General features: G+C 51.7%; 1 protein-coding gene across 1 annotated transcript in view; it reads right to left on the reverse strand.

The window, feature by feature from the left end:
• Nucleotides 1-21,047, reverse strand: part of USH1C (USH1 protein network component harmonin) — a 52,551-nt gene that overhangs the window by 21,186 nt on the left and 10,318 nt on the right. Inside the window, exons 2-15 of the mRNA XM_068554690.1 lie at nucleotides 20,106-20,173; nucleotides 18,542-18,685; nucleotides 18,266-18,404; nucleotides 14,464-14,572; nucleotides 14,313-14,337; nucleotides 14,062-14,119; nucleotides 13,669-13,763; nucleotides 11,825-11,909; nucleotides 10,814-10,873; nucleotides 10,597-10,653; nucleotides 10,149-10,291; nucleotides 9,023-9,088; nucleotides 8,524-8,648; nucleotides 5,339-5,412 (exon numbers count right to left, since the gene is read on the reverse strand). Coding sequence (XP_068410791.1) covers nucleotides 5,339-5,412; nucleotides 8,524-8,648; nucleotides 9,023-9,088; nucleotides 10,149-10,291; nucleotides 10,597-10,653; nucleotides 10,814-10,873; nucleotides 11,825-11,909; nucleotides 13,669-13,763; nucleotides 14,062-14,119; nucleotides 14,313-14,337; nucleotides 14,464-14,572; nucleotides 18,266-18,404; nucleotides 18,542-18,685; nucleotides 20,106-20,173 — 1,248 coding nt within the window. The remainder of the gene's footprint in view (nucleotides 1-5,338; nucleotides 5,413-8,523; nucleotides 8,649-9,022; nucleotides 9,089-10,148; nucleotides 10,292-10,596; nucleotides 10,654-10,813; nucleotides 10,874-11,824; nucleotides 11,910-13,668; nucleotides 13,764-14,061; nucleotides 14,120-14,312; nucleotides 14,338-14,463; nucleotides 14,573-18,265; nucleotides 18,405-18,541; nucleotides 18,686-20,105; nucleotides 20,174-21,047) is intronic.

The following is a 21,047-nucleotide window of genomic DNA, read 5'->3' on the forward strand; positions in this document are numbered from 1 at the left end:
AGGCTCTTATGATTCTCCAAGTATGGTCCTTTTATAGGCTCTCAGCACCTTCCAAGAGTTCAATTGTACTCTTTTTCATCCCCCCTCCAGGCCGCCTTGTCCTCAGGAGCACACGCTCAATTTTATCTTTAATTTTTTAGCTAATTTGCTCCTAATGAGAGATCTAATGCACTTCACATTTTTCAGGACTTCCCTGGATTTGTAATCTAATCAGTTTGGCATTCTGATTCATGGAAGCATTAAAGAGAAGCAAAACCAGTAATATCTCCAACAGCTAGGGAGTTACCTAGGAGATAGGAATTACTTATGCCGGAAGACTACTTTTGACATGTCTTGAAGGGGACAGCCTTAGATATATTCCTGGGTTGAAGAGGTCTAGCCTCAGACACATTTCATGTTGATGGGAGCAGCCTCAAACTCATGGCCTGATTAATTGGGGGATAACCTCAGACACCCCACCTGCCTAAAGGGGTTAGCTTCAGACCCATACCCTCAGACACAAGGCAGATTGGGGAAAACGGGTCTTGGATTCATAACCTGGGTTGGGGAGGGGGGTGTCAAACTGACCCAGATCTAATGACAGGTGGGTAGAAGGCTAACTTCAGATCTACAGCTGAAGAGGGTTAGCCTACGACTCAAACCCTGAGCAGGGAGGGCAGCCTCACAGCCACACGGAGGGTGGAGCGGCCTAGCCTTGGGCTCATACTCTGGTTGGGGGTGGTGGCAGTAGAGGACAGACTCAAATCTCTAGCCACATGTGTAGAGGCTAACCCGAGACCTACAACCTGGGCAGAGAGGCCAGCCCCTGAGCAAGGGGGCCTGTCTCGATCCCAAACATACACTAAGCCAGAGGCTAGTCTCAGATGACTCTGGGTAGGTAGGAAGATGTCACTCTCCAGCCTGGGGAGGGGGCCAGGCTCACTCCATCCTTGGACTGCATTTGGGAAGAGCAACTCCATCTGGTTCCCTGAGAGCGGGGTGGGGACCAACCGAACTGTCCCAGGGATGCTCACCTGGCCTGGGAGAAGGACACATACCTCTTGGGCCAGCCGGTTGATCTTCAGTTGCTTTTCCTTCTCTAGCATTTCCTCTTTCTCTTTGTAAAGCTTTTGCTCAAATTCCAGTTCCTTCTTATTCTTTCTCAACTCCTGAAGGCTATCATACTTGGCTTTCTTCTTATCCTTTCCTTTCTGAGCAGATGTGGCATTGTTTATATGACAAGGGTTACAAGGTAGTGTTGACACTGGCACAGCACAGCAAACAGGGCATTCAGTCTTCAGACAACAGCAGGCAACCACCCCACGGTGAGCCCCTCCCCTAGCTCTGCCCCACCACACTGGGCATTGGACTTAAGGTTTAGGACAGGCAGGACGCTTCTACCCATCACAGAGTGAGACACATTTCCCTGTGCCAGCCAGAAGAACTGGCTTACTAGTTCACTAACAAGCTGTGTGACCTTGGTTAAGTTCCTTAACCTCTCTGGGCCTGGTTTATCTCATCTCCAAAATGGGGGAAATACCTACCCCACAGGTTTGCCATTCAGAGCCAATGAAATAACATCTATGAAAGAGCTTCATGAGCTTCAAAGTGCTGTATTTTAAAAAGCATTGTATTTACTTCTTAGTATCTGGGCATATGCCTTCTCCAACAACTGGATGTTCAGACACCACAGGTGCATCCTGGTAGATTCTAGAGAAAATCTGGGACAGATCCCCTGTCCTGAGCTAGAGGAGAAGGGTGTCAGCCTCCGACCTGGGAGCCCAGAGCCAGGGACATCAGATTTTGTCCTGATGTTTAAACTCCAGACCACTTCATCCTGGAGAGTCCAAAACCACTGTTCCCTCTGAACTAGGCTCCTGAACTGAGGACTAGACAGAAATTACAGGACTGGGAGATGGTGGGCAGGAGAAGGTAGGGAGGATGGCCTAACTGCTCTTCACTGGCCATCAGGGTTGAAGAGGACCGGGGGAAGGAGATGCAGGGCAAACAGACTTCTTTTTCCTGTTTGAATTAGACCACAACGTCTGCTTTCCTGGTTGCTTCTCCCATGGGCTTGCAGGGAAGCCAAGGAGTAAGGAATGAAGAGAATTAAGATTTACGGACTGCCTATGTGCCAAGGTATTAAAAGTTGATGATCTCATAAGTAGGTATCATCCCCCCTCTGATGAAAGAGCCGAGGTTCAGAGAGGTGAAGTCCCTTGCTGGACGTCAAACATCTAGTAAGCGGTGGTGCCAGAGTTTGGACCTGAGTTTCCCCACGGTGCTCTGATGAGCTGGGGGCAATGGAGCATGGCAGGAGGGAGAGTCAGACCCCATCACACAGCATGGAGGACAGGGGCCAGCAGAGAGAGTCAACACCCTGGGGAAGGAGGAAGCCTGCACGTTCACTGAGCTCACCCCCAAACCCACAAGCCTTCCTGGGGCCTCTGCTCTCAGAATTCCTGAATCATCCCAGCGTCCAAGGCCAGGAAGGAGGAATTGAGTTTCCCAGCAATGGACACACAACTTTGTCCACAGCTGGAGGGGCATGATGGGTCATTATGGACACGTGACCGAGTCATTCTGCCTCCCCTCCTAAAGACTACCCCCACCTCTGTGCGCAGGTGCTTTGGAGATGGTCCCCCATCTAGGATATGGGGACTCACCCCCAGAGCAGTCTGTGAGCCACTTGACAAAATGGTTTTCACTACTTCAGAGTTCTGCTGGATTCCTTCCTACCCTGTTCACTAGACTCTCAGCTCAGTTGATAGATGAATCCCTACTATCATATTATCAATTCAGACAATTCCCCAAGAGGAGCCAGAAACATTCTACCCAATGGCAGCTTGCTAGACTAAGGGCATGGCCTCTCACAGGGACCATCATAATACGCATGGCCATTCTACTGGTTTAAAAAAAACCACCAGTGTTAAGATTTTAGAGCTAGGGCTCCTGGGTGGGGCAGGCAGATATGACAGTTTCTGTCCCATCTCCAAGAAAAGAGCACCTGCTTACTGATGCAGAAAGGCAAGCTGCCCCATAGCATTGCCTACTGATCGCACACTAGCCTTCTCCATACATGTTACTTAGCTGTGTGTGAATCTGCCTGCCTTGCCAGATGGCGGGCTCCTCCAAGTAGGGTTGGTCTGCGTGATTTACTCAGGCAGTCCTGGGGAAAGGATTCAGTCAGAAACATGAATCCTTCAGGCGCTGGAATAGACTTTGTGAGGTCACAGGCCTGGGCGCCTTGAGACCCAGACGGCTCAAGAAGACACTGAATAGTTATCTTTTCAAATAAGGGGAATTTTGTGCATTGCTGATCACGGCCACAGAGGGCCACTTGTATTACCTGGGGACTTCATTCCAGCTACTGGGAGACAAAGCACCTCACATGACTCTAGAGAAAATGTCAATGGATTTTCAGAGCCAGCATGAGGGACATGATTCTGTTGTCCTTTAGCTGTCAGTTAAATTCATGGCAAATATTCCTTCTGGTCCAGACTGAGAGGAGAGGCAGATGGGGTGGATGTGGTCTTGCTTCTACCTAGATGCAATTTTTCTCTCTTTTGGAAATGAAATGAAAACCAAAATACCAGCTATTTCTGGAATGGCTGGACTAAAGAATAGAGGAAAATAAGCTTTTCTCTTCACCAACAGCAATTTTCAAGTGACATGATTTCTGATGGGAGGTGTGTGTGGAGGAGACGCTAGTTCTTTTACATTTATCTAGTTATTAGTGCCTGGAAAAGAATTTACCTGTACATCTCCTTTTATTATTTTTTCAAATAAAATCCTCTGTGTGTGTGTGTGTGCACACGTGCGTGTCTCATAACCTGCATCCAACTTGATTTTTCACTCTGTCTGACCTTGGCTTCTGGTCTTGTCCTCTGGTTCTACTTGACAGAGAAACAAAGCAGAAGTTTCCTGCCATGGCTCTGCCCTGTCCTGTGCCCAGTGGGGCTGGTGCCGACCCAGCAGTGCCTGATGGTACCTGGGCAGGTCTCAGCCCGTGAATACCTCCCCCACGATGCCGCTGTGACAGTGCCCTGCCATCTGACATCAGTCTGACAGAGAGGCACAGACAGGGTTAGCCTCCCCAGTGAACAGGCGGTCACACTGTTGAGAGGCGACAGGGGAAGAAACAATGTTTGGAAAAGGTCAAAACCAACGGCAAACTCAGCAGCAAACAGCACTCAGTCCTGGCCTACCTTCCGGATGGTTGGGAATTTGCCATCGTAGCGATAAAACCATCCAAAGGCTATAAGAACACAGAGAACAAAGCGATGAGATGCAGTTCAGCTCAGCCAGAGCACCCATGGGCAGCAGCCAGGAGGAGTTGGGTTCCCAAGGAACTCGCGGCTTTGTGAGATGAAGAGCAGCCTCAGCAAATTCAACAGCAGAACCGCACCCTCTGTCTGACTCTCCACTTACCTGGCCTCACCTGGGTTGTAAAGCAGGCCCAAGACCACCTGAGAAAGGGCCCGATTCCCAGGCCCCGGGCCACTGTCAGCTGCCTCCCCCAGGACACTGGCTTCAGAAGTCATTGCCAGAAAGTCAAAGAGAAAGCCCCTTGTAGAAGGATGAGCTTTTCCCCATCACAGCCACAGTCTGCAAACACAAAGCCCCATTGAACAAGGCCTCTCCTGACTGGCGTCAGGTTCCTCCATCCAAGAAACAACCCGAAACAAAAGGGAGCCTGGGTATCTGCCTAGAACGACTGTCAGACAGAACAAAACTGTCTTGTCTCACAGAGCAGGCCACGTCCTCTGCTTTCAACGTTGAAAGAGAAGGCCCTGGCAGGGTCAGCTCAGGGAAGGACACTCAGGCAGCAGTGGGCAGGAGATCTGCCCACAGAAAAGCATATCCCCACCCAGGCCAGATCACCAGCCCCCTGCCTTCCCCAGGCAACAGCATGACGGGTGGGCTAATACCTCAAGGCTGAAGCTCCCTGGCCAGAAGTGATGGCTTAATTACCCACCCTTGACCAGCCTGAGCTCTGCAACAGGATCTAGAAAGCCCCCTGCTAGACCCGGCACTACCCTCTTAGTTGCTGGATGTTGGGGAGGTCTAGGGAGTCTTGGGGGAGAGGCCAGAGCAGCAGAGGAAGAACTTAGGCGTGGGTAGTATTAAATATTTGAGCCAGCAGTTCCAGCTGACATTGCAGCCTGGCCGTGGGTCTCGTCCTTAAGGTATTGTAGGCAGTGCTTGGACCAAGCCGGGGCTTGGAGGAGCTTCCCGGACTCCAGGAGTCCCTACCACATATTGGCCCCTCAGAGCTGGGTATCTGCAGGGCTGGCAGGAGGAGGCAGGCAGGGCAAACAGAGCAGCAAGGCCAGGGAGCGAAGCGGGGGCCGCAAACCTGCTCTCCCTGCTTTTCCGTGCCTCTGTCCAGGTCATCTGCCGGGTCAAACTCGGGGTCCACTCCCAGATCATCTACCCGGGAAAAGAGGAGGAAGCTGGTGAACCAAGAAAGACTTCGGAGATCAAGAGGCCAGAGGTGCTTGGGGGTGTCTGGGGGCCTGTGACCAGCTTACTCCATGGGAGAGCTGGGAGGTCAGGGGCAAGAACAGGGCTCAGGAACCCAGAGCAAAGGTTTCTTGCTCTAGGATGGTGCCTGCAGTGCTTTCAACCTTGGTAGTTCTCATTTCTCCATCTGTAAAATGGGCTCACAGCAGGGGCCTCTGATCTGACAGCAGCATGAGAACCATTTTGCAGGGTGTTTGGTTGAAACAGGAGGTGCAGTACTGATGACAGGAATATCTGAGTATTATACACGTTTGATGCCAAGGGCTTGCAATGGGAAACAGATCTTCCTAGCTTCTTCTCATCACCCTTGGAGCTCTGGGTCCCCAGGGGATGTCAGAACTGTGTGTGTGGGCAGCAGATGGAAGTTTGGGATCCTGAGGAGATGAGGAGATCCCAAGGGGTAAAAGGGACACGTGTGCTTAGAAAGACATGAATTCTGACCTAATGTGGAGAATAGCAAACTGTCCTTTCCAGTGATTTCTAACCTGGACTCTGGCCTCCCTGGGGCCCTGGAAAGTAGTGTTTGAGTCTCCTACAAGCTGCTTATCAATATTTCAAAATATTAATTAGAAGAGCTGGCCTATTAACCTATGAAAAGGCTATACGTAAGTTCCTTTGCTTTTGGCTCAGTTTATATTTACTCAACAATGGAACACTGATGCTTTCTTGCTAACAAGAGGGACTACTTAATAAAACAGTGAATACAAATGATTACTTAATAGTGTGGTAGGAAAAAACTCAACTTCCAAACCATGGGGTCTAATGGGATTGGGGGCTAATAGATGGGGTCCTTGATGAGAAGGCTGGAAAGCTCTTATTTAAACTTCTTATCTTTCAAGCCTCCTTCCAGCTCTGGGAACCTTAATTACCCCTCTGCCCCCTTTTGCTTTTGCTAAGGAAAGCTATTCTGGGGCCCCTGTGACTGTACGTCCTGGCTTTGAGGGCTCAGTGCAATGTTGGGGTTCTGCTAGGTCGGTCATGGGTAGGCAGGCGGAGCCCCTGGGAAGTGGGTGGGGAGAGGAGCAGTCAGTCCCACCCTGATCATTAGGATGAGTGGCTTCATTTTCCAGGCAAGAGATGCTTCACATTCTTTTCCTGTCTGTTCAAAAATGCTGGCTCCACACAGGCACAGACACCTGAGTCGGGTAGACCCTGTCAGCTGACTGGACCCCCAAATTGAAGAGTGGTCAGGGAGGGGCTGGCTGCAGCCTGGTCCTGTCGGCCCTAAATGGCAGAGACCATTCCAGCCTCCCAGGAACGGGGAAAAGGTGGGAATTGAGCTGGCTCAGAGGCCTTCCTGCACTTCCTGACTAATCTCCAAAGTAAAATTAAACTGCCGATGCAAATGGAAATGGATGGAGGTGGCCTGGCTGCCTCAGCTCAGGCCGGCAGAGCCTGGTCCTCAATCACTTGCTTCCTCCTGTTCCCTTAGAAAACATTTATATCTCGAGCAAAGGGAAAGTTTTCGCTCCTTTTATTCAAGAAGCTTGATTTGGTCTAAAAGCACTGAATAAATAGCTAGAGAACGGGTTTTTATTTTTTACAGTTCCTGAGAGGGTGTGTTTGCTTTGAAGCCAAGACCGAATTTCTAGGAAGGTACTAAATTGACTAGGATTACTTTCATGAGAAGCAATTAAAATCGATTTCTCTCCTTTGGAAGCTCCTATTTCACTCCAAAGAGCAAATTAGCTACCTGTCTAAAGCACAGATTATTCGCCGGGAATTTAGCTCTGGCCACATCCTCAACTCATACCGAATGTCATGGGGGCAGCTGATGAGAGAGTGCTTTGTCCTTGGGAGAGGACCCGAGATGACACTGCCCCGGTGCCAGCAAGAAATGCGCTGGGAGATGCTTGCCCTGCACCAGGGAGGGGTGACATGGAACCATCCAGATGCCCTGCGCCTCTTGTTGACCCAAGTGGCCTGGGTTGGCAAGTTGATGTCCCTCTAGGGCTCGAGTATGATTCAAAGTTGGGGCCAAAGCTGTCCAGACCCCATCACAGGATCCCAAATGGCTGCTGCACAGGGGAAGTGGGGGAACCTTGGTTCTTGGGTGCAGATTTGCCTCATATCTGGAGGGTCCCAGGTCGGCTGAGCACAGTCAGCTGGAGTAGAATCTGCCTTGTGTCAAGTACAAATCGAAACAGCTGTAAAGTCAGAGTAAAGGCCCAACCAGGCATCCTGGACCTGTGATTGCCACGGCCCCCAAGCTGCCTGGCTCCTGGCTCCCCACCACTACCCCACTGAAGAAGCACTGAGACTGAGCCCCCCACTCTGCCCTGGTGGTGTGAGCTGCCCCTTGAAGAGACATGACATCCTGGGAGTTGGCGTGGAGAGCAGGTGGACGGGGGAGCAGGTGGTGGGGGTCTGGACTGCAAGTGGACGTGGGAACGCAGGACAAAGGAAGAAAGGAGATGGGAAGGGCAGAGGTTGCTGAGGCCCAAGGATGGCCGCAGTTTGGTGCCTGGGAGGGTCACACAGTTCTCTCCCCGACTCCATCCTCGGAGTGGCGTGACTGCAGTCCACAGTCAGGGATGCAGGTGGCAGGGGCACTTCGGTAAGCTCCTCCCACAGTTGCTCATCAGCCTTGGACCACCAGAGTCCTTCTCTCACGTGAGCCCCTTCCCCTCTTTCTTGCTGCTGTTTTACCCCAGCCCCAATTCAGAACCGGGCAAGAGGAGGACACAACACCTGACATACTAGGATGATAATCCCATCAGCAGTTCGCTTTTGCCACAGCTCTCCAGCCCCTCTTCAGAAGTCCAAGGGCACATGCCTGAGTCTGTGTCATGGGGGAGAGCCTGGCAGCAGGCCCCCAGGACAAGGAGGGCAGGCAGATCCCACCCATCCCAATGCCCTGGCAGACAGCACCTGGCACTTGGCTGCCCCTCCATGAAGACAGAGCCATGGCCTATTCACCTGGGCAGGTGGTGGCGAGTGGAGGGAGACCTCTATCTTTGTCTAGACACCCCCAGGCCCCAGAAGGAAGCCCCCTCCCCCCCGGCACATGATACATACACTTTGGCTTGCGAAGGGTTACTGGGTGCACCTCGGCGGTGATGGTTTTAGGCGACAGGAGCTGTTCCTTTGAGCCCCAGTCTTCTTCCCACTGCTTCTTAAACTTCTCTTCCTCCTCCACGATCCTGAAATAAGACCCCCCACGCCTGTGACTGGAGTCAGAACCTTCACAGGCCTGCCTTCTGCCTATTGGGGAATGCCAACCAGCCTGGGGAGAAGCCACGTGGTTCTAACTGTGAGGAAAACGAGTCCCTGGTACTTGTATTCTAAATCAGGTGTGAATGCCACCCTGGCAGTTACAAGACTGTGTTCCAGTTACCCTAATATGATGGGTTTTACTAGGATTATGGAATGACTACAAATAAAGGACGGTCCACCAGGGGACAAGAGGGCCAGGTAAACTGGGCCTGGAGGTGGCCTCTGGGGCCGCACTCCTGCGAGTACACTCACGTCCACGCACAGACATGTGTGTGCAGACACATGGGGCCAAAGCACTCACTGTTCCATCTCCTTCCGGTATCTCTCATTTTCCTCTGCTGCCTTCTGGGCAATTTCCTTTTTCCTTCTGAAACACAAATGCAAGTTGGCATGTTGGAGTCTATGTAAGAGAAGTTAACTCTTCCTTGCAGCTAATCTCTGATTTGAGAAAAGTTTTAAATATTTCTTCCAGGCTCCTTTCCAAGGATGCCTGGACCAAATTTGGATGCTGGGAAAGAGGGTCCAAAAAAGTCTGGATCTTGTGCTCTTGTGTGGTTTCGTCTGGCACTGCTGAGCAGAGATTCTGCACTGCAGGAGACCGGAGGCAGTTCAGTGCAGGCCACATGCCATGCAGCCACCTCTAAACACCAGCATAAAGTGACTGACTGAGTGAGGTCCTCCCAGAGGAGGGCCCCAGACCCCAGGGGCAAAGCCGGGGCTGCTAAGCAAGGCCAGGGTAATGGGCAGAGGTACCACCCAGGGTGGTTCTTCAGGCAAATTCTGTGATGCGAGAGATGGAAAGATCCTGTCCACTTTCCTTTCCCAAATTCTTATTACGCTCATAGAATGTATCTGGATTGGGATTTTGACAATAGTTTTTGACTTATAAATTCTCTCAGTCATCATTCCAGCCACTCTGGGGTTGGTGGGGGGGTAGTTCTTATTACCATAGATGGGGCGGCCAAACTGCCCGGGTATGAATTCCACAGCTTAGCCGTGTCTGACTTTGTACACAAGTGGTGTAACCTCTCTGAGTCTCAGTCTCCTCACCTATAAAATGGGTTAATACCATCTATCTCCCAGGGCTCTTATGGGAATTCAGTTGAGGAACATAAACAAGGCCCTAATACAATGCCAGCCACGTGGTTGGTACTTGACAAATGTTAGTTATTGCTAGTAGCACCCTCATTTTCCATATTCCTGGGTCTTGGAAATCAAGGGCTTTCCTTGGCAAGGAGGGAGGAGCCTCGTGGTCTGGAGGCAGGGGATGCTTCCACTGAGCATCACTGAGCCCATCTGGTCTGAAGACAGGCCTCGGGGGAGAGAATAAAGTCAGCTCAGGATGCAGTGGGCAGGAAGAAAGGCGGGTGGGATGGTACAGTGGTCTGGGGGGGGAAAGCAGGGGCATCCTGGCTGGCCACACTCACTGCCGCTCCATCTCCTGCTGCTCCTGGAGGATCTTGTTGGATTCCATCGCCAGCCGCTTCTGCATCAGAAGCTCCTGTCGCTGCAGCTCGCGCTGCCGGACCTCTGCCAGCCGCTCCCGGTCTGTCATGAACAGCTCCCGGCCCTCATGGGGAGAAAATGGGCGGCTTGCTCAGTCCCCTGGGAACCTAGGAGTCCACTGCCAGAGTTTGAGGGCCAAGATTTGGGTTGCCTTCTCATCTCCGTGGCCCCCCATGTCAGGCATTGTGCCTCCTGCTCTGTCTGACCCAAGCTTCTGGCTGGGCAGAAATCCTCCCCAGCTGCTATCAGAGCTTCAGGGAAGGAGAGCCCTTGGCCTTTCCCAGGAGTGTGTGGCAGAGATCAGGGGTCTGAGCAGCTGGGCTGCAGGTCAGGGGTCATGGGGCCCCCACCAGCTCGTTCTGGACTTACCGCTCCAGCTACGATGGAGATGGTCAGGCTGCGGCTACTCTTCAGCACGTTCACGGCCTGTGGGGACAGGCAGATAGTCAGCTGAGACCTGACAGATCAGAGTAGTTGAGGCCTCTGGAGAGCACAGAAGGTTTCAGACACTGCGGCAAGGGGGAGGTAGGTGAGAAGAGGACAGCAGAGAGGATCACAGCCAGAAGGTGAAAAACCCACATCTCACCTCCTTGTGGTCCAGGTTGGAGAAGTCGATGCCATTGACTTCGACAATCTGGTCCCCTGTCTGGTGGAGAAATGGAGAGGGATCGGCATGTTTGTATTATCTGTACACTCAGTCTGTTGGAAGAGCTCCCCCTGGAGGCCAGCATCAGACGTTGGGTCTTCAAGTAGCTGTACCTTAACTCTTCCGAAAGAGCAGAGTTCCAGTGGGGTCCTCCCAGGGCTCCTCCACCCCATATCTCTTTTATCAGTTGTCAAATATTACACCTTTAGAAGTTCATTACTTTGGCTGAATTTATGACATTTGCTTTAAAAACTCAGTTTGTAGACATAGGAGCCTTTAAGCTTCTCATATAGTAGATTCTGTGTGGAGTCATAATAATAATAATTAGTATAATAGCTAACATTAATCGATCCCTCAGTTTGTACCAGACACAGTTCTAAGCATATGTATTAATACATTTAATCTACACAATGACCCCAGAAGGAAGGCTAGTACCCCCATTTTACAGGATAGGAAACTGAAGCACAGAAAGAGGAAATAACTTGTCCAAAGAAGAGGTTAAGAGTTCTAGCTCTGGAATCAGACCACCTAGGTTTGAATCCCAGCCCTGCCATACTAGGTACATGATCTTGGAAAGATCTTTCTCTGGCTCTCAGTTTCCTCATCTGTAAAATGAGGCTAATGATAGTACCTAATTTTCAGAGTTCTCATACATTTTAAAGGGCTTAGAACAGTGTCCAATCCAGTTAACGCTCAATGAATGTCAATTCTGATTATTATTACTACATCCCAAGCTCAGGACCAAAGGCTCTCAGAGCTGGAGAAGGGCTGTAGAAAGGCTCAAATGTCACCCCCTCTGTGAAGCCTTCCCTTTGGGGGTTAGTAGGAATCATCAGCCAGTGAGTGTTGAGAGAGGGCTGTGTGGGAAAGCACGTGCTCCATCCCTGTGTGATCACAGTCTGACCCTGCACCCCACAGGGGCCCCACTGGGGCAGGCCCAGGGTCACTCACCTCCAACCCCACCTCAGCAGACAGGGAGCCAGGCTTCACGTGGCTGATGAAGATGCCGGGTTTCTGGATGGGGCCGCTGGAAATGCTGTGGGAGAGACGGGAGATCAGGTGAGCCTCTGCTCTTCAGTGCTTGCTCATTTTCAATGACCGGCCCCCTATGCCTGTGTGTCCAGGTCATGCATGAGCTCAGTACCCAAGCCCTCTGTCATCTACCTGTTCAGCCTCTGTCTACCTGTCCAGCCTCATTTCCCTGTGGCAATAGCCACAGAAAGCTACTTCTAATTCCTCCTACCCAACCTCTCATCCAACATATTGCATATGCTGTTTCTTCTCTCTTTCTAGCATTTTCCTATGCATTCCTCAACACTCAAATGTTATCTCCTCTACAAGGTTATAACCAAACTCCTTATTCTATCCCCTGACTAAGCTGGTTGCTCCCTTCCCAGTGCTCCTAAAACACTTACAGCAAGGATGGCACTTGTACTGTTTGATAATCTCCCCTCCCAGATCTGTGGCAGATATCGCTAATCAATCACAACACTCTTTCCCACCTACGCCTAGATACAGCATTAAAGCTCTTTTCAAACTAGTACTCCAGGGCAGCCACCACTAATTGATCAGAGACAGCACAGGACAGGAAACTTATTTTCCGTGCCTGACCCAGAATGCAGCTCCATGACAGAGTCCCTCACTACTGTAACTATTTATGTGGTTGGCTTCTATATTAAGCTATAATGTCTTAGAAAGGAGGGACTTTTTTTTTTTTTATCACTTATGCTTGTCAGAAAAGTGTTGAATAAATGTGATGGAATGGAAATAAGAAGAATAACTTAGGGAATTCCCTGGTGGTCCAGTGGTTAGGACTCTGTGCTTTCACTGCCGAGGGCCCAGATTCAATCTCTGGTCGGGGAACTAGGATCGCACAAGCCTCGTGGTGCGGTCAAAAAAAAAAAAAAAAAAGAACAAAAAGACAAATAATAATAGCTAATATTTACGAACTGCTTACTACCTGCCAGGCACTAAGCTTGGTACTTCATTCTGTCATCTCACTCTTCCTCACAACAGCCTTGTGATATGGGGACTATTACTGCTGATTTATAGAGAAAGAAACTGAGGGGACTTCCCTGGTGGCACAGTGGTTAAGACTCTGTGCTCCCAATGCAGGGAGCGTGGGTTTGATCCCTGGTCAGGGAACTAGATCCCACATGCATGCCGCAACTAAGAATTCGCATGCCACAACTAAGGAGCCCACGTGCCGCAACTAAGGAGCTGGCGAGCTGCAACTAAGGAGCCCACCTGCCGCAACTAAGACCTGATGCAACCAAAACCAACAAACAAATAAATAAATAAAAGAAACTGAGGGTCAGGGTGGTTAAGTAACTAGTCCAAGGTTCTAGAGCTCATAGGTGGCACAGCAGGGCCTGGAACCTAGATCTCTAACTGCAGTACCTGTGTGCTTAACAAGAATGCCCCATGAGACCCAATGCCTGTTTGCAACTCCCTGGCTGCCTCCTAAGGAAGCCACAAGGTAATTAGTGAGAAGGGAACTGTGACAGAGATGACCAGCTTGACCAGCTCCTTTTGCATGACTCGAGGGCCCACCAAAGGAACATGGCTCTGCCTTTGGGCCTCAGTTTCCTCCTCTGTAAAATGGGCCTGTTAGAGCTGTCCCTCTGGCCCTACAGGGCTGTTGTGAAGCTCAGAGGGGAAATCAAGCACCAAGAAGTGTCATCACTAGTGGACAAAAGTCTCCTCAGAAGCAGCAGTGAGAAAGGGGAGTGGTGTGAGGGACCTACTGGGGTCTGCTGGTCATAAGTGAGCCCCAGGGCGTACCTGCCACCCACCTGCAGCCAAGGCCCCGGGAGCCCACCAGGCTGATGAAGACCTTCTTCTCCTTGTTTTCCTGACTGCTGGGGGAGCCCAGGCTGGTCCGCCCACCCTGAGGGAGGGAGAAGATAAGGTCACCGGGTGTCCGCACTGTGCAAGGGGCCTCTTGTGCTCATAAGGCCTTCAGGGCAAGCATTGCTGTCCCCACATGAGCCCGACTGCCGTTTTGTCCCTGGGAGTGTGTGTCTATACCAGCTGGGCCACCACCCACAGGGGCATTCTGGATGTGCTGGGGGCCTATATGAAGCCCCTGAGAACACATCCCTAGAGCAGGCCTTCCTTCAGGACCAGCTACCCCTCCTTGAAGACCACCCCATCCAGCCCCCATCACCGGCGGTCCTGACCCTTACCCCAGATTCCGACACAAACTGATCCACATACTGCCATTTGAGGGGCTCATCGGGAGAGCTGATGGGAGGGGAAAGTAGAAGGGGGGTCATTAGGGAGAGATGTTTGAGGCACCAGGCCCCAAATCCAAATCTTCCCCATGTGAAGCCTCCACCATCACTGGCCCAGGGGCAGTGCTGGCCAGACCCCAGGCTGATCCCAGGACCCTGAGCCCATAGGGAGGAGTCTGCCTGCAGAGGAGGGTCCTGCTCACCTCTTCACAGGGATCAGGCCGATGTCTGCGGGAGAAAGGCATGGGGGTTAGGATGGCTCCTCTGCCCTCCCTTCCTCCCCTAGAAGCTGGGTACCACCAGGGGCCCCACCCTGCCCCACCGTCAGCACCCCCGTGCTCTGGCCTCACTCACGTCTCACTTTGATGGACACAGTCTTCTTGGTGCGGATGAGGTTGATGACCTCCTCATGGGTGCAGGAGGAGATGGAATACCCATTGATCCGGACGATCTCGTCCCCTACCTTAACCACAGACAGAGAGAAGACGCACCAGGGTAGGGAAGCATCGGGCAGCTGGGCAGGCTCGTGGCCAGATACTCCTGGCCTGCTCTCCAGGAGTCTTTCTGCCCATTTTACAGGTGGGGGAACCAAGATGGGGGCGAGGGGCACAGAGAGCAGGTAGCAGAGCTGGGAGGAGAAGCCAGGATTCTGTACCCTCACTCTGTCCCTTCCACCCACTGGGGCACCATCAGGTTCTGGAATTCAGGCGAAGGGCGACCCTCCAACAAGATTCAAGCAGCTCTTCCCTGGCCTTTGTCCTCTGAGCACCTTGGCCCTGGGGATCAGTCCTGAAGCTCCCCATTAAATAACTACAGGGCTGGAAGGATCCTCAGACATCAGTTGAAACTGAGGCCCAGGAGGTGATGTTTTGTCCACAGTCACAGTCATTAGCTACAGAGCAGGGACTGGATTGTGGACGACCTTCTCCAGCCTGAGGCCAGTGCAGGTCAGCTGGCGGCCTACCTCACACCACACATGCTGACCCTTTAGAGACTTGTTGGTCTCTGGGTAGGGGACGCATCTTGACTCTCAGCGAGGTCTGGGGGCTGGGTGGGCACATAGCCTCTGAGGGGTCCTCACCAGACCTACCCTTTACAACACCCCCCCGAGTCACCTTCTCCCTATTGTCACCCGAACACTTCCCTTCCACACCTGGACCCAGACCCCAGTCTTCTCAGCGGTCTGGCAAGGGGCTCAAAGAGGTGACACGGGGGTGGGGGGGGGGCGGTCACTAAAGACCCCTCTAGGTTTCTGGGGACTTCTCATGGAAGGAGAATGGCTGGACTGCCTCCTTGCATCAGTTCTTCACAACAACTCTGTGTGTCTGTTAATCAGATGAGGAAACTGAGGCTCAGAGAGGTGAGGTGACTTGCTCAAGGTCATCCAGCTAGTAAACAGTGTTGCTGAGATTTGACATCAGGGCTCCCTGACAGACAAGTTTTGTCTCTTGGGTGTCTGGAAGCAGAAAAGAAGGGAATCTGGCCAAGCTTGGCTGCAGTTCCCTGTGTCCTGTCCTCTCTGGATCCTTGCCACCTGACAGAGCCCTCAAGTCCCATACGAAAGGCAGGGATAACTCTGTCCATTTTACAGCTGGGACAACCAAGGCACACAGAATTACTCTCTAGCCCTGGACTATACAGCAAGTTGTACAGGGCAGAGGATGTAGGTTCAGACAGGATACACTTGGACAAAAATCTAAAATAACTCCAGTAGGGGGACAAGTGCAGAGATGGAGGAGTCCCAGGGCTGGGTCCAAGCCCCCCACTCGGGGCCCAGCCTCACAGGTCAAATCAGCGGGGCCTTCAGTTGAGCCAGGCTGTATCTGAACGTGCCCCTCCCCCGCCCTCAGACATGCGATCTCCCCAGAAACATGAACCACCTCCAGACAGGTGAATGGATGCAGATGTTTTCCCCAAGCTGCTCTGAGTGAAGCTCCCTGTGTTGTTCCTAAAGGGAACCTGCCCGGGACCCCAGTGGAATGATTCCCACACAACCCCCGGCTCAGCTTGCAGGATTGGCTTTCCTCTCCCTCTCGCTCCCGCGTGGAGCCCTGCAAAAGGCCCTTTGTGCAAGGGCCACAGTGAAATGACGATCTGAGGGACAGCGGCACAAAGGAGAGATGAGCCCGTTAACCCGAGAAAGGGTTGATAATTCATAAGCCTGAGAAACAGGCAGGAAGGTAAAAGTCTAAGTTTCATTAAAATGCCCTGATGCCCCCAATCATGGAGGAATCGTTGAGAAATGCTTGTCCTAGGAGGAGACCTCACCCTGGAAAAAAAAGAGGGCTCAGCTGACGCCAAGAGAAGAGCTCATTATGTTTTTTCTCTGGCTGTGTTTCTGGGCTGGAAAATGTGCAGCACAGGAGAGGAATAATGAAGGGGCTGAAATTTCAGACGCTACCAGTGAGCCGTGAGACAGGGATTTAGAACAAAGCAATGTCTGTCAGCTCCCAGTTTCCACCTCCCACTCCACAGTGTCTTGTACCATTAGCCTTCAGGGGCCCTGAAGCCCCTGGCTTGGCAGCCCAGATTGGGATGCTGGTAACAAACACGCTAGAAGCTCTGGGCGGGGGTGGGAGGGCCTCTTCTGTCTGGACATATAAAAACACAGCTCTGGGCTCTGGCAGGAGCGAGACCTGGAGGTCTGCCCATCTCTGCCCAGACACTGAGGTGTGGCGACCCCAAGGGAGGGGCCCCTGGGGTGCTGAAGAGAGATCCCTGGACTTGGCAGTCAGGAGACCCAGGTTCAAATCCTGGCTTTGTCACTTACTGGTTGTGTGACTCTAGTCAAGTCTCTGATCTTCTATCAACTCTGTAAAATGGGGATGATAAAGCCAAGGCATACAGTGAGAACTGGTTGCCAGCATGTTACCTGGCACATTATAGGTATTTATTAAATCTCCCTCTCTGCTTGCTTAACAAACACACAGCATTCTATAACTGGTATATATAGAATGGATAAACAACAAGGTCCTATGGTATAGCACAGGGAACTATATTCAGTATCCAGTGATAAACCATAATGGAAAAGAATATGAAAAAGAATGTATATATGTTTATAACTGAGTCACTCTGCTGTACAGCAGTAATTAACACAACATTGTAAATCAACTATACTTCAATAAAAAGAATACATTTAGAAAAAAATAATACATTCATATGATTCAAAAGCCAAATAATATTAAAAGACGTAGCCTTAAAAGACTCAATCTCACCTTATCCCCCATCCACTCTAGTTCCCCCTCCAACAAGTAACTGCTTTTCATTGTGTGTGTGTGTGTGTGTGTGTGTGTGTGTTTCCTTAAGCAAACACAAACAGAAATCATATATATTCTGGGAGTGTAAAATACATGTTGTTTTCTGCAAACTAACACACAGCATTTATGTGCCAGATACTGATACAAGTACTTTGTAATATGAATTCATTTATTCCGGTGTAACAACCTGATGAGGTAAGTAGTATTATCATCATCCCATTTTACAGGTGAGGAAACTGAGGCAGGGGGTTAAGTAATTTCACCAAAGTCACACAGCTAATGAATAGCAAAGCCAGGACATTCCAGCTCCAGAGTCTATGCTCTGAAGCACTGCACTATGCCAGTATTTCCTTTTCCCTTCCAGGGAGAAGGCTATGTGTCCAGAACTTCAGGTGTCAGGACATAATTATGCTCTTCCTTCAGACATAAGGGAGGTGGGGTGCAGTGCAGCAGGTGCAGCAGCAGCTGGGAGCCAGGTTCTCAGCTCCACTCAAGAAAACAGGCAACACACTACTACATACAAAATAGATAAGGACATACTGTACAGCACAGGGAACTCTACCCAATGCTCTATAATGGCCTATATGGGAAAAGAACCTAAAAAAGAGTGGATATATGTATATGTGTAACTGATTCACTTTGCTGTACACCTGAAACTAAGATAACATTGTAAATCAACTATACTCCAATAAAAATTGAAAAAAGAAAACAGGCAAGTGCCTGCAGCCAGACTTCTATAGGCCCGAGGACAATCTGTCAGGATATGTCACCTTTTCCTCTCCCAAAGGCTCAGAAGGGCGAGGTGACCACGTTACACCACACAGCCTAGTGAGTGAATGAGGGGGAGGCAGGAAGCCTGAGGGCTTGGTCCCCACATCCCCCGAGCTCTGCTCACTCACCTGGAGCCCGACGCTGTCTGCCTGGCCGCCTTTGATGAGGTGGGAGATGAAGAGCCCGCAGCCGAACTCGAGGCCGCCACGCACGCTAAGGCCGAGGCCTTCGGGGTGCAGCCGGTCCAGACGCACCTCCTTCAGCTTCCTGCCATGGGAGGAGGGGCCGGTGACGGCCCAGCTCTGGCCTGATGGCCAGCGCTGCCCCATCCACTCGTGAGCGACCTTGTCCATCCCAGGGTGACCTCTCCCACCCCTGCCTCCAGCCTGTGGCTCCCTCCGCACCTGGAGCGCCGGGGGGTTAGTTGGTCGTACTCCACCTGGTGCTTCAGTGGGATCAGAGGCCTGATGGCGTCAAACAGGGGCAGGCGGCTGGGCTCGTTGATGACCAGCTTCAGGTCTCCCACAAGCACGGCCACGTCCATGGTTCTGCAGAGACACAGGGACCCTGAAGCCTCCCCCTTAGCCATGACCTCTGAGACCCAAGGATTCCCAGAGGAAGCAGCCCTGGGCTGGGTCCCCACCCACTGGGCCCAGGCCTTGGAATTGAGGAGAACTCTCCTGAAAAGCCCAGAGCCCCTAACGATGGGTCGGGTGCCTCAGAAGAGTTTGTTCTCCCATGTAAGTACCTCAAGGAAACCATCGAAGTAGGGGCTGTTAACCCATCCTGCGGATGAAATCAAGCCAGGATTCAAAGTCAGCTCTGCCTAGTTCTGAAGCCCAGCATCCTTCCAGACAGGAAACCTCTCTGAGATGGCGGTGAGCCCTCTCATCCCCTTGTTTCCTGCTCTGAGCTGCAGCCTCATACTATCTCTCACAAACGTCCACCTCAGACCGTTCAGACCCTCAACGTCTGGGGCCAGCACTTCTCCAGCTGCCAGCTGACTGGCTCACTCTCAGCCCATCTTTTTTTAAAATGTAAATTGCTCCCCTTCTCAAAACCCTTCGATGGCTCCCCACTGCCCAGAGGACACAGTCCATCCTTCCTAGTAGACTCAGGGCCTCCATGACCTGTTTCTGTGGAACTGCCCAGGCTGGTGGCTCTTATGGTCTCTGTGTGTCCCAGTTCTACTCCCCCAGATCACTCATCACCTCCCAGTCACAACCTGTGCTTTCACATCTCTAAACCGTTGCTAATGTTGATCTCTCATCCTGGAATGTCCTTCCCTGATATTTCCACCCAGCAAAATCCTTCTTACCCTTCAAAAACCTAGCTCAAGCCTTCTTGATCCTCCCTCCACAGTGAGAACTGAGAAATCCTTTCTTTACATTCCTGCTTTTACCTCTACTCAGCAGTTATTTTACTGGAACTTGTATTAGTTGCTAGTGTCTGTCCATCTCCCCCAACTAAGCCACAAGTTAGTTGAGGAAAGGAAGTAGATATTCATTTCCAGACTCTGCATGGTGCCCGGCCAGTGGCAGGAGCTTATAAATGTTGCTGAATGAATCAAAAAGCGGGTGAGCGATAACAGACATCTGACACTGGCACATGGACCAGCTGGCACTTCCTGTCCTATCCCAGCAATCACACTCTGTTGAACCTATCTGGCTACTTGACAGCCTCCTCCATCAGACTGCAAGCAACTTGATGGCAGCAACCAGCCTGTCTTGCTTATCCGTGTACCCCTATCCCCTAGCACAGAGGCATGCACAGTGTATTTGTGTGAATATTTGCTGAGACAAGTGAATGGCGTGTCTATTTGATTCCCAGGAACACCGAGCATCAGCCTCCCTGAGCCCTCCAGGATAGGAGGGGGAGGTCCTCCTGTCTCAGAACAATCCATCCCAGGATTCCCTGAAGACAGAGGTACCCGGGATGGCCCACAGGAGCTGGACCCAGTACACTTACTGGTGGTACATCCGCAACACATCGTAGAGATAGTCCTTTTCTGCATCATTTTCAATCAGAAAATCCACCTGGAAAACCCAAAGGCAGAATTACAGCTCCAGGCCCAGCACCCTGATAGCAGATCCCAGGGAAGGGGAGGCCCCTGCTGGGGGACCTCCTCCACATCTCCTCAGGGCTGTGAGAAGAGGAAGGAAGCCAGAGCCAGGGTGGCCCCTTGACTCCAACACATCAGACTGTGCAGACCACCCCGATGTGGTCCCAGGAGTACCTCTAAACATCCGATGTGGTCAGGCTGAGCCTCGTCCCCAGGTGGAGTGATGTGTGTGCACACGGGGATGCACACAGATATCATACATGTGAACCCCCATGTGACAGCGATGCACTCCCATGGCAGCCGTTCTGCCGATCACCTCCATGGCTGTGTCACCTGTGTCCAGTGTGGCAACACCAACGTCAGCTCCCCGCTCTGGAAGAAGCCCACTGTCTTACCTGATGGTGGCTGTAGTGCCGGATAACTGCTTTCAGAAAGGATTTAGGCCACTCGCTCAGATAGCACATCCCACCCGCCGGGAGCACCCGACCACTGAATTCCTCCTTGTCCAGTCCTGGCCTAAGCTGGGTCGGCCCTGACTTCTGGTCACTCCTTCCCCTTCCCAGGCCCCTGTATGCCTCCCCCGCCACCCCAAGGGGAGAATCGGGTTACATTATTTCAACTTCACTGACGTCAATGGCTGGGAGTCCAAGGTCAGGGTCAAGAGCTGTTTCATTAGCACCTCAATCCCAGGGGAGCTGGTGGGCCAGGAGCCCCAGATTCCACTCCCTGGGACAGCTCAGTGTGAATCTCTGTGCACTATATCCTTAGCTCTCTCTTCAGCCCAGGACTGAGTAAGAGGGCAGGGTGGAGGCTCGAGGGGTCCTTGGGTCCCTCCCTCCTCCAGCCTC

Source organism: Eschrichtius robustus, chromosome 11, assembly GCF_028021215.1.
Source record: "Eschrichtius robustus isolate mEscRob2 chromosome 11, mEscRob2.pri, whole genome shotgun sequence".
Classification (NCBI taxonomy): Eukaryota; Metazoa; Chordata; class Mammalia; order Artiodactyla; family Eschrichtiidae; genus Eschrichtius; species Eschrichtius robustus.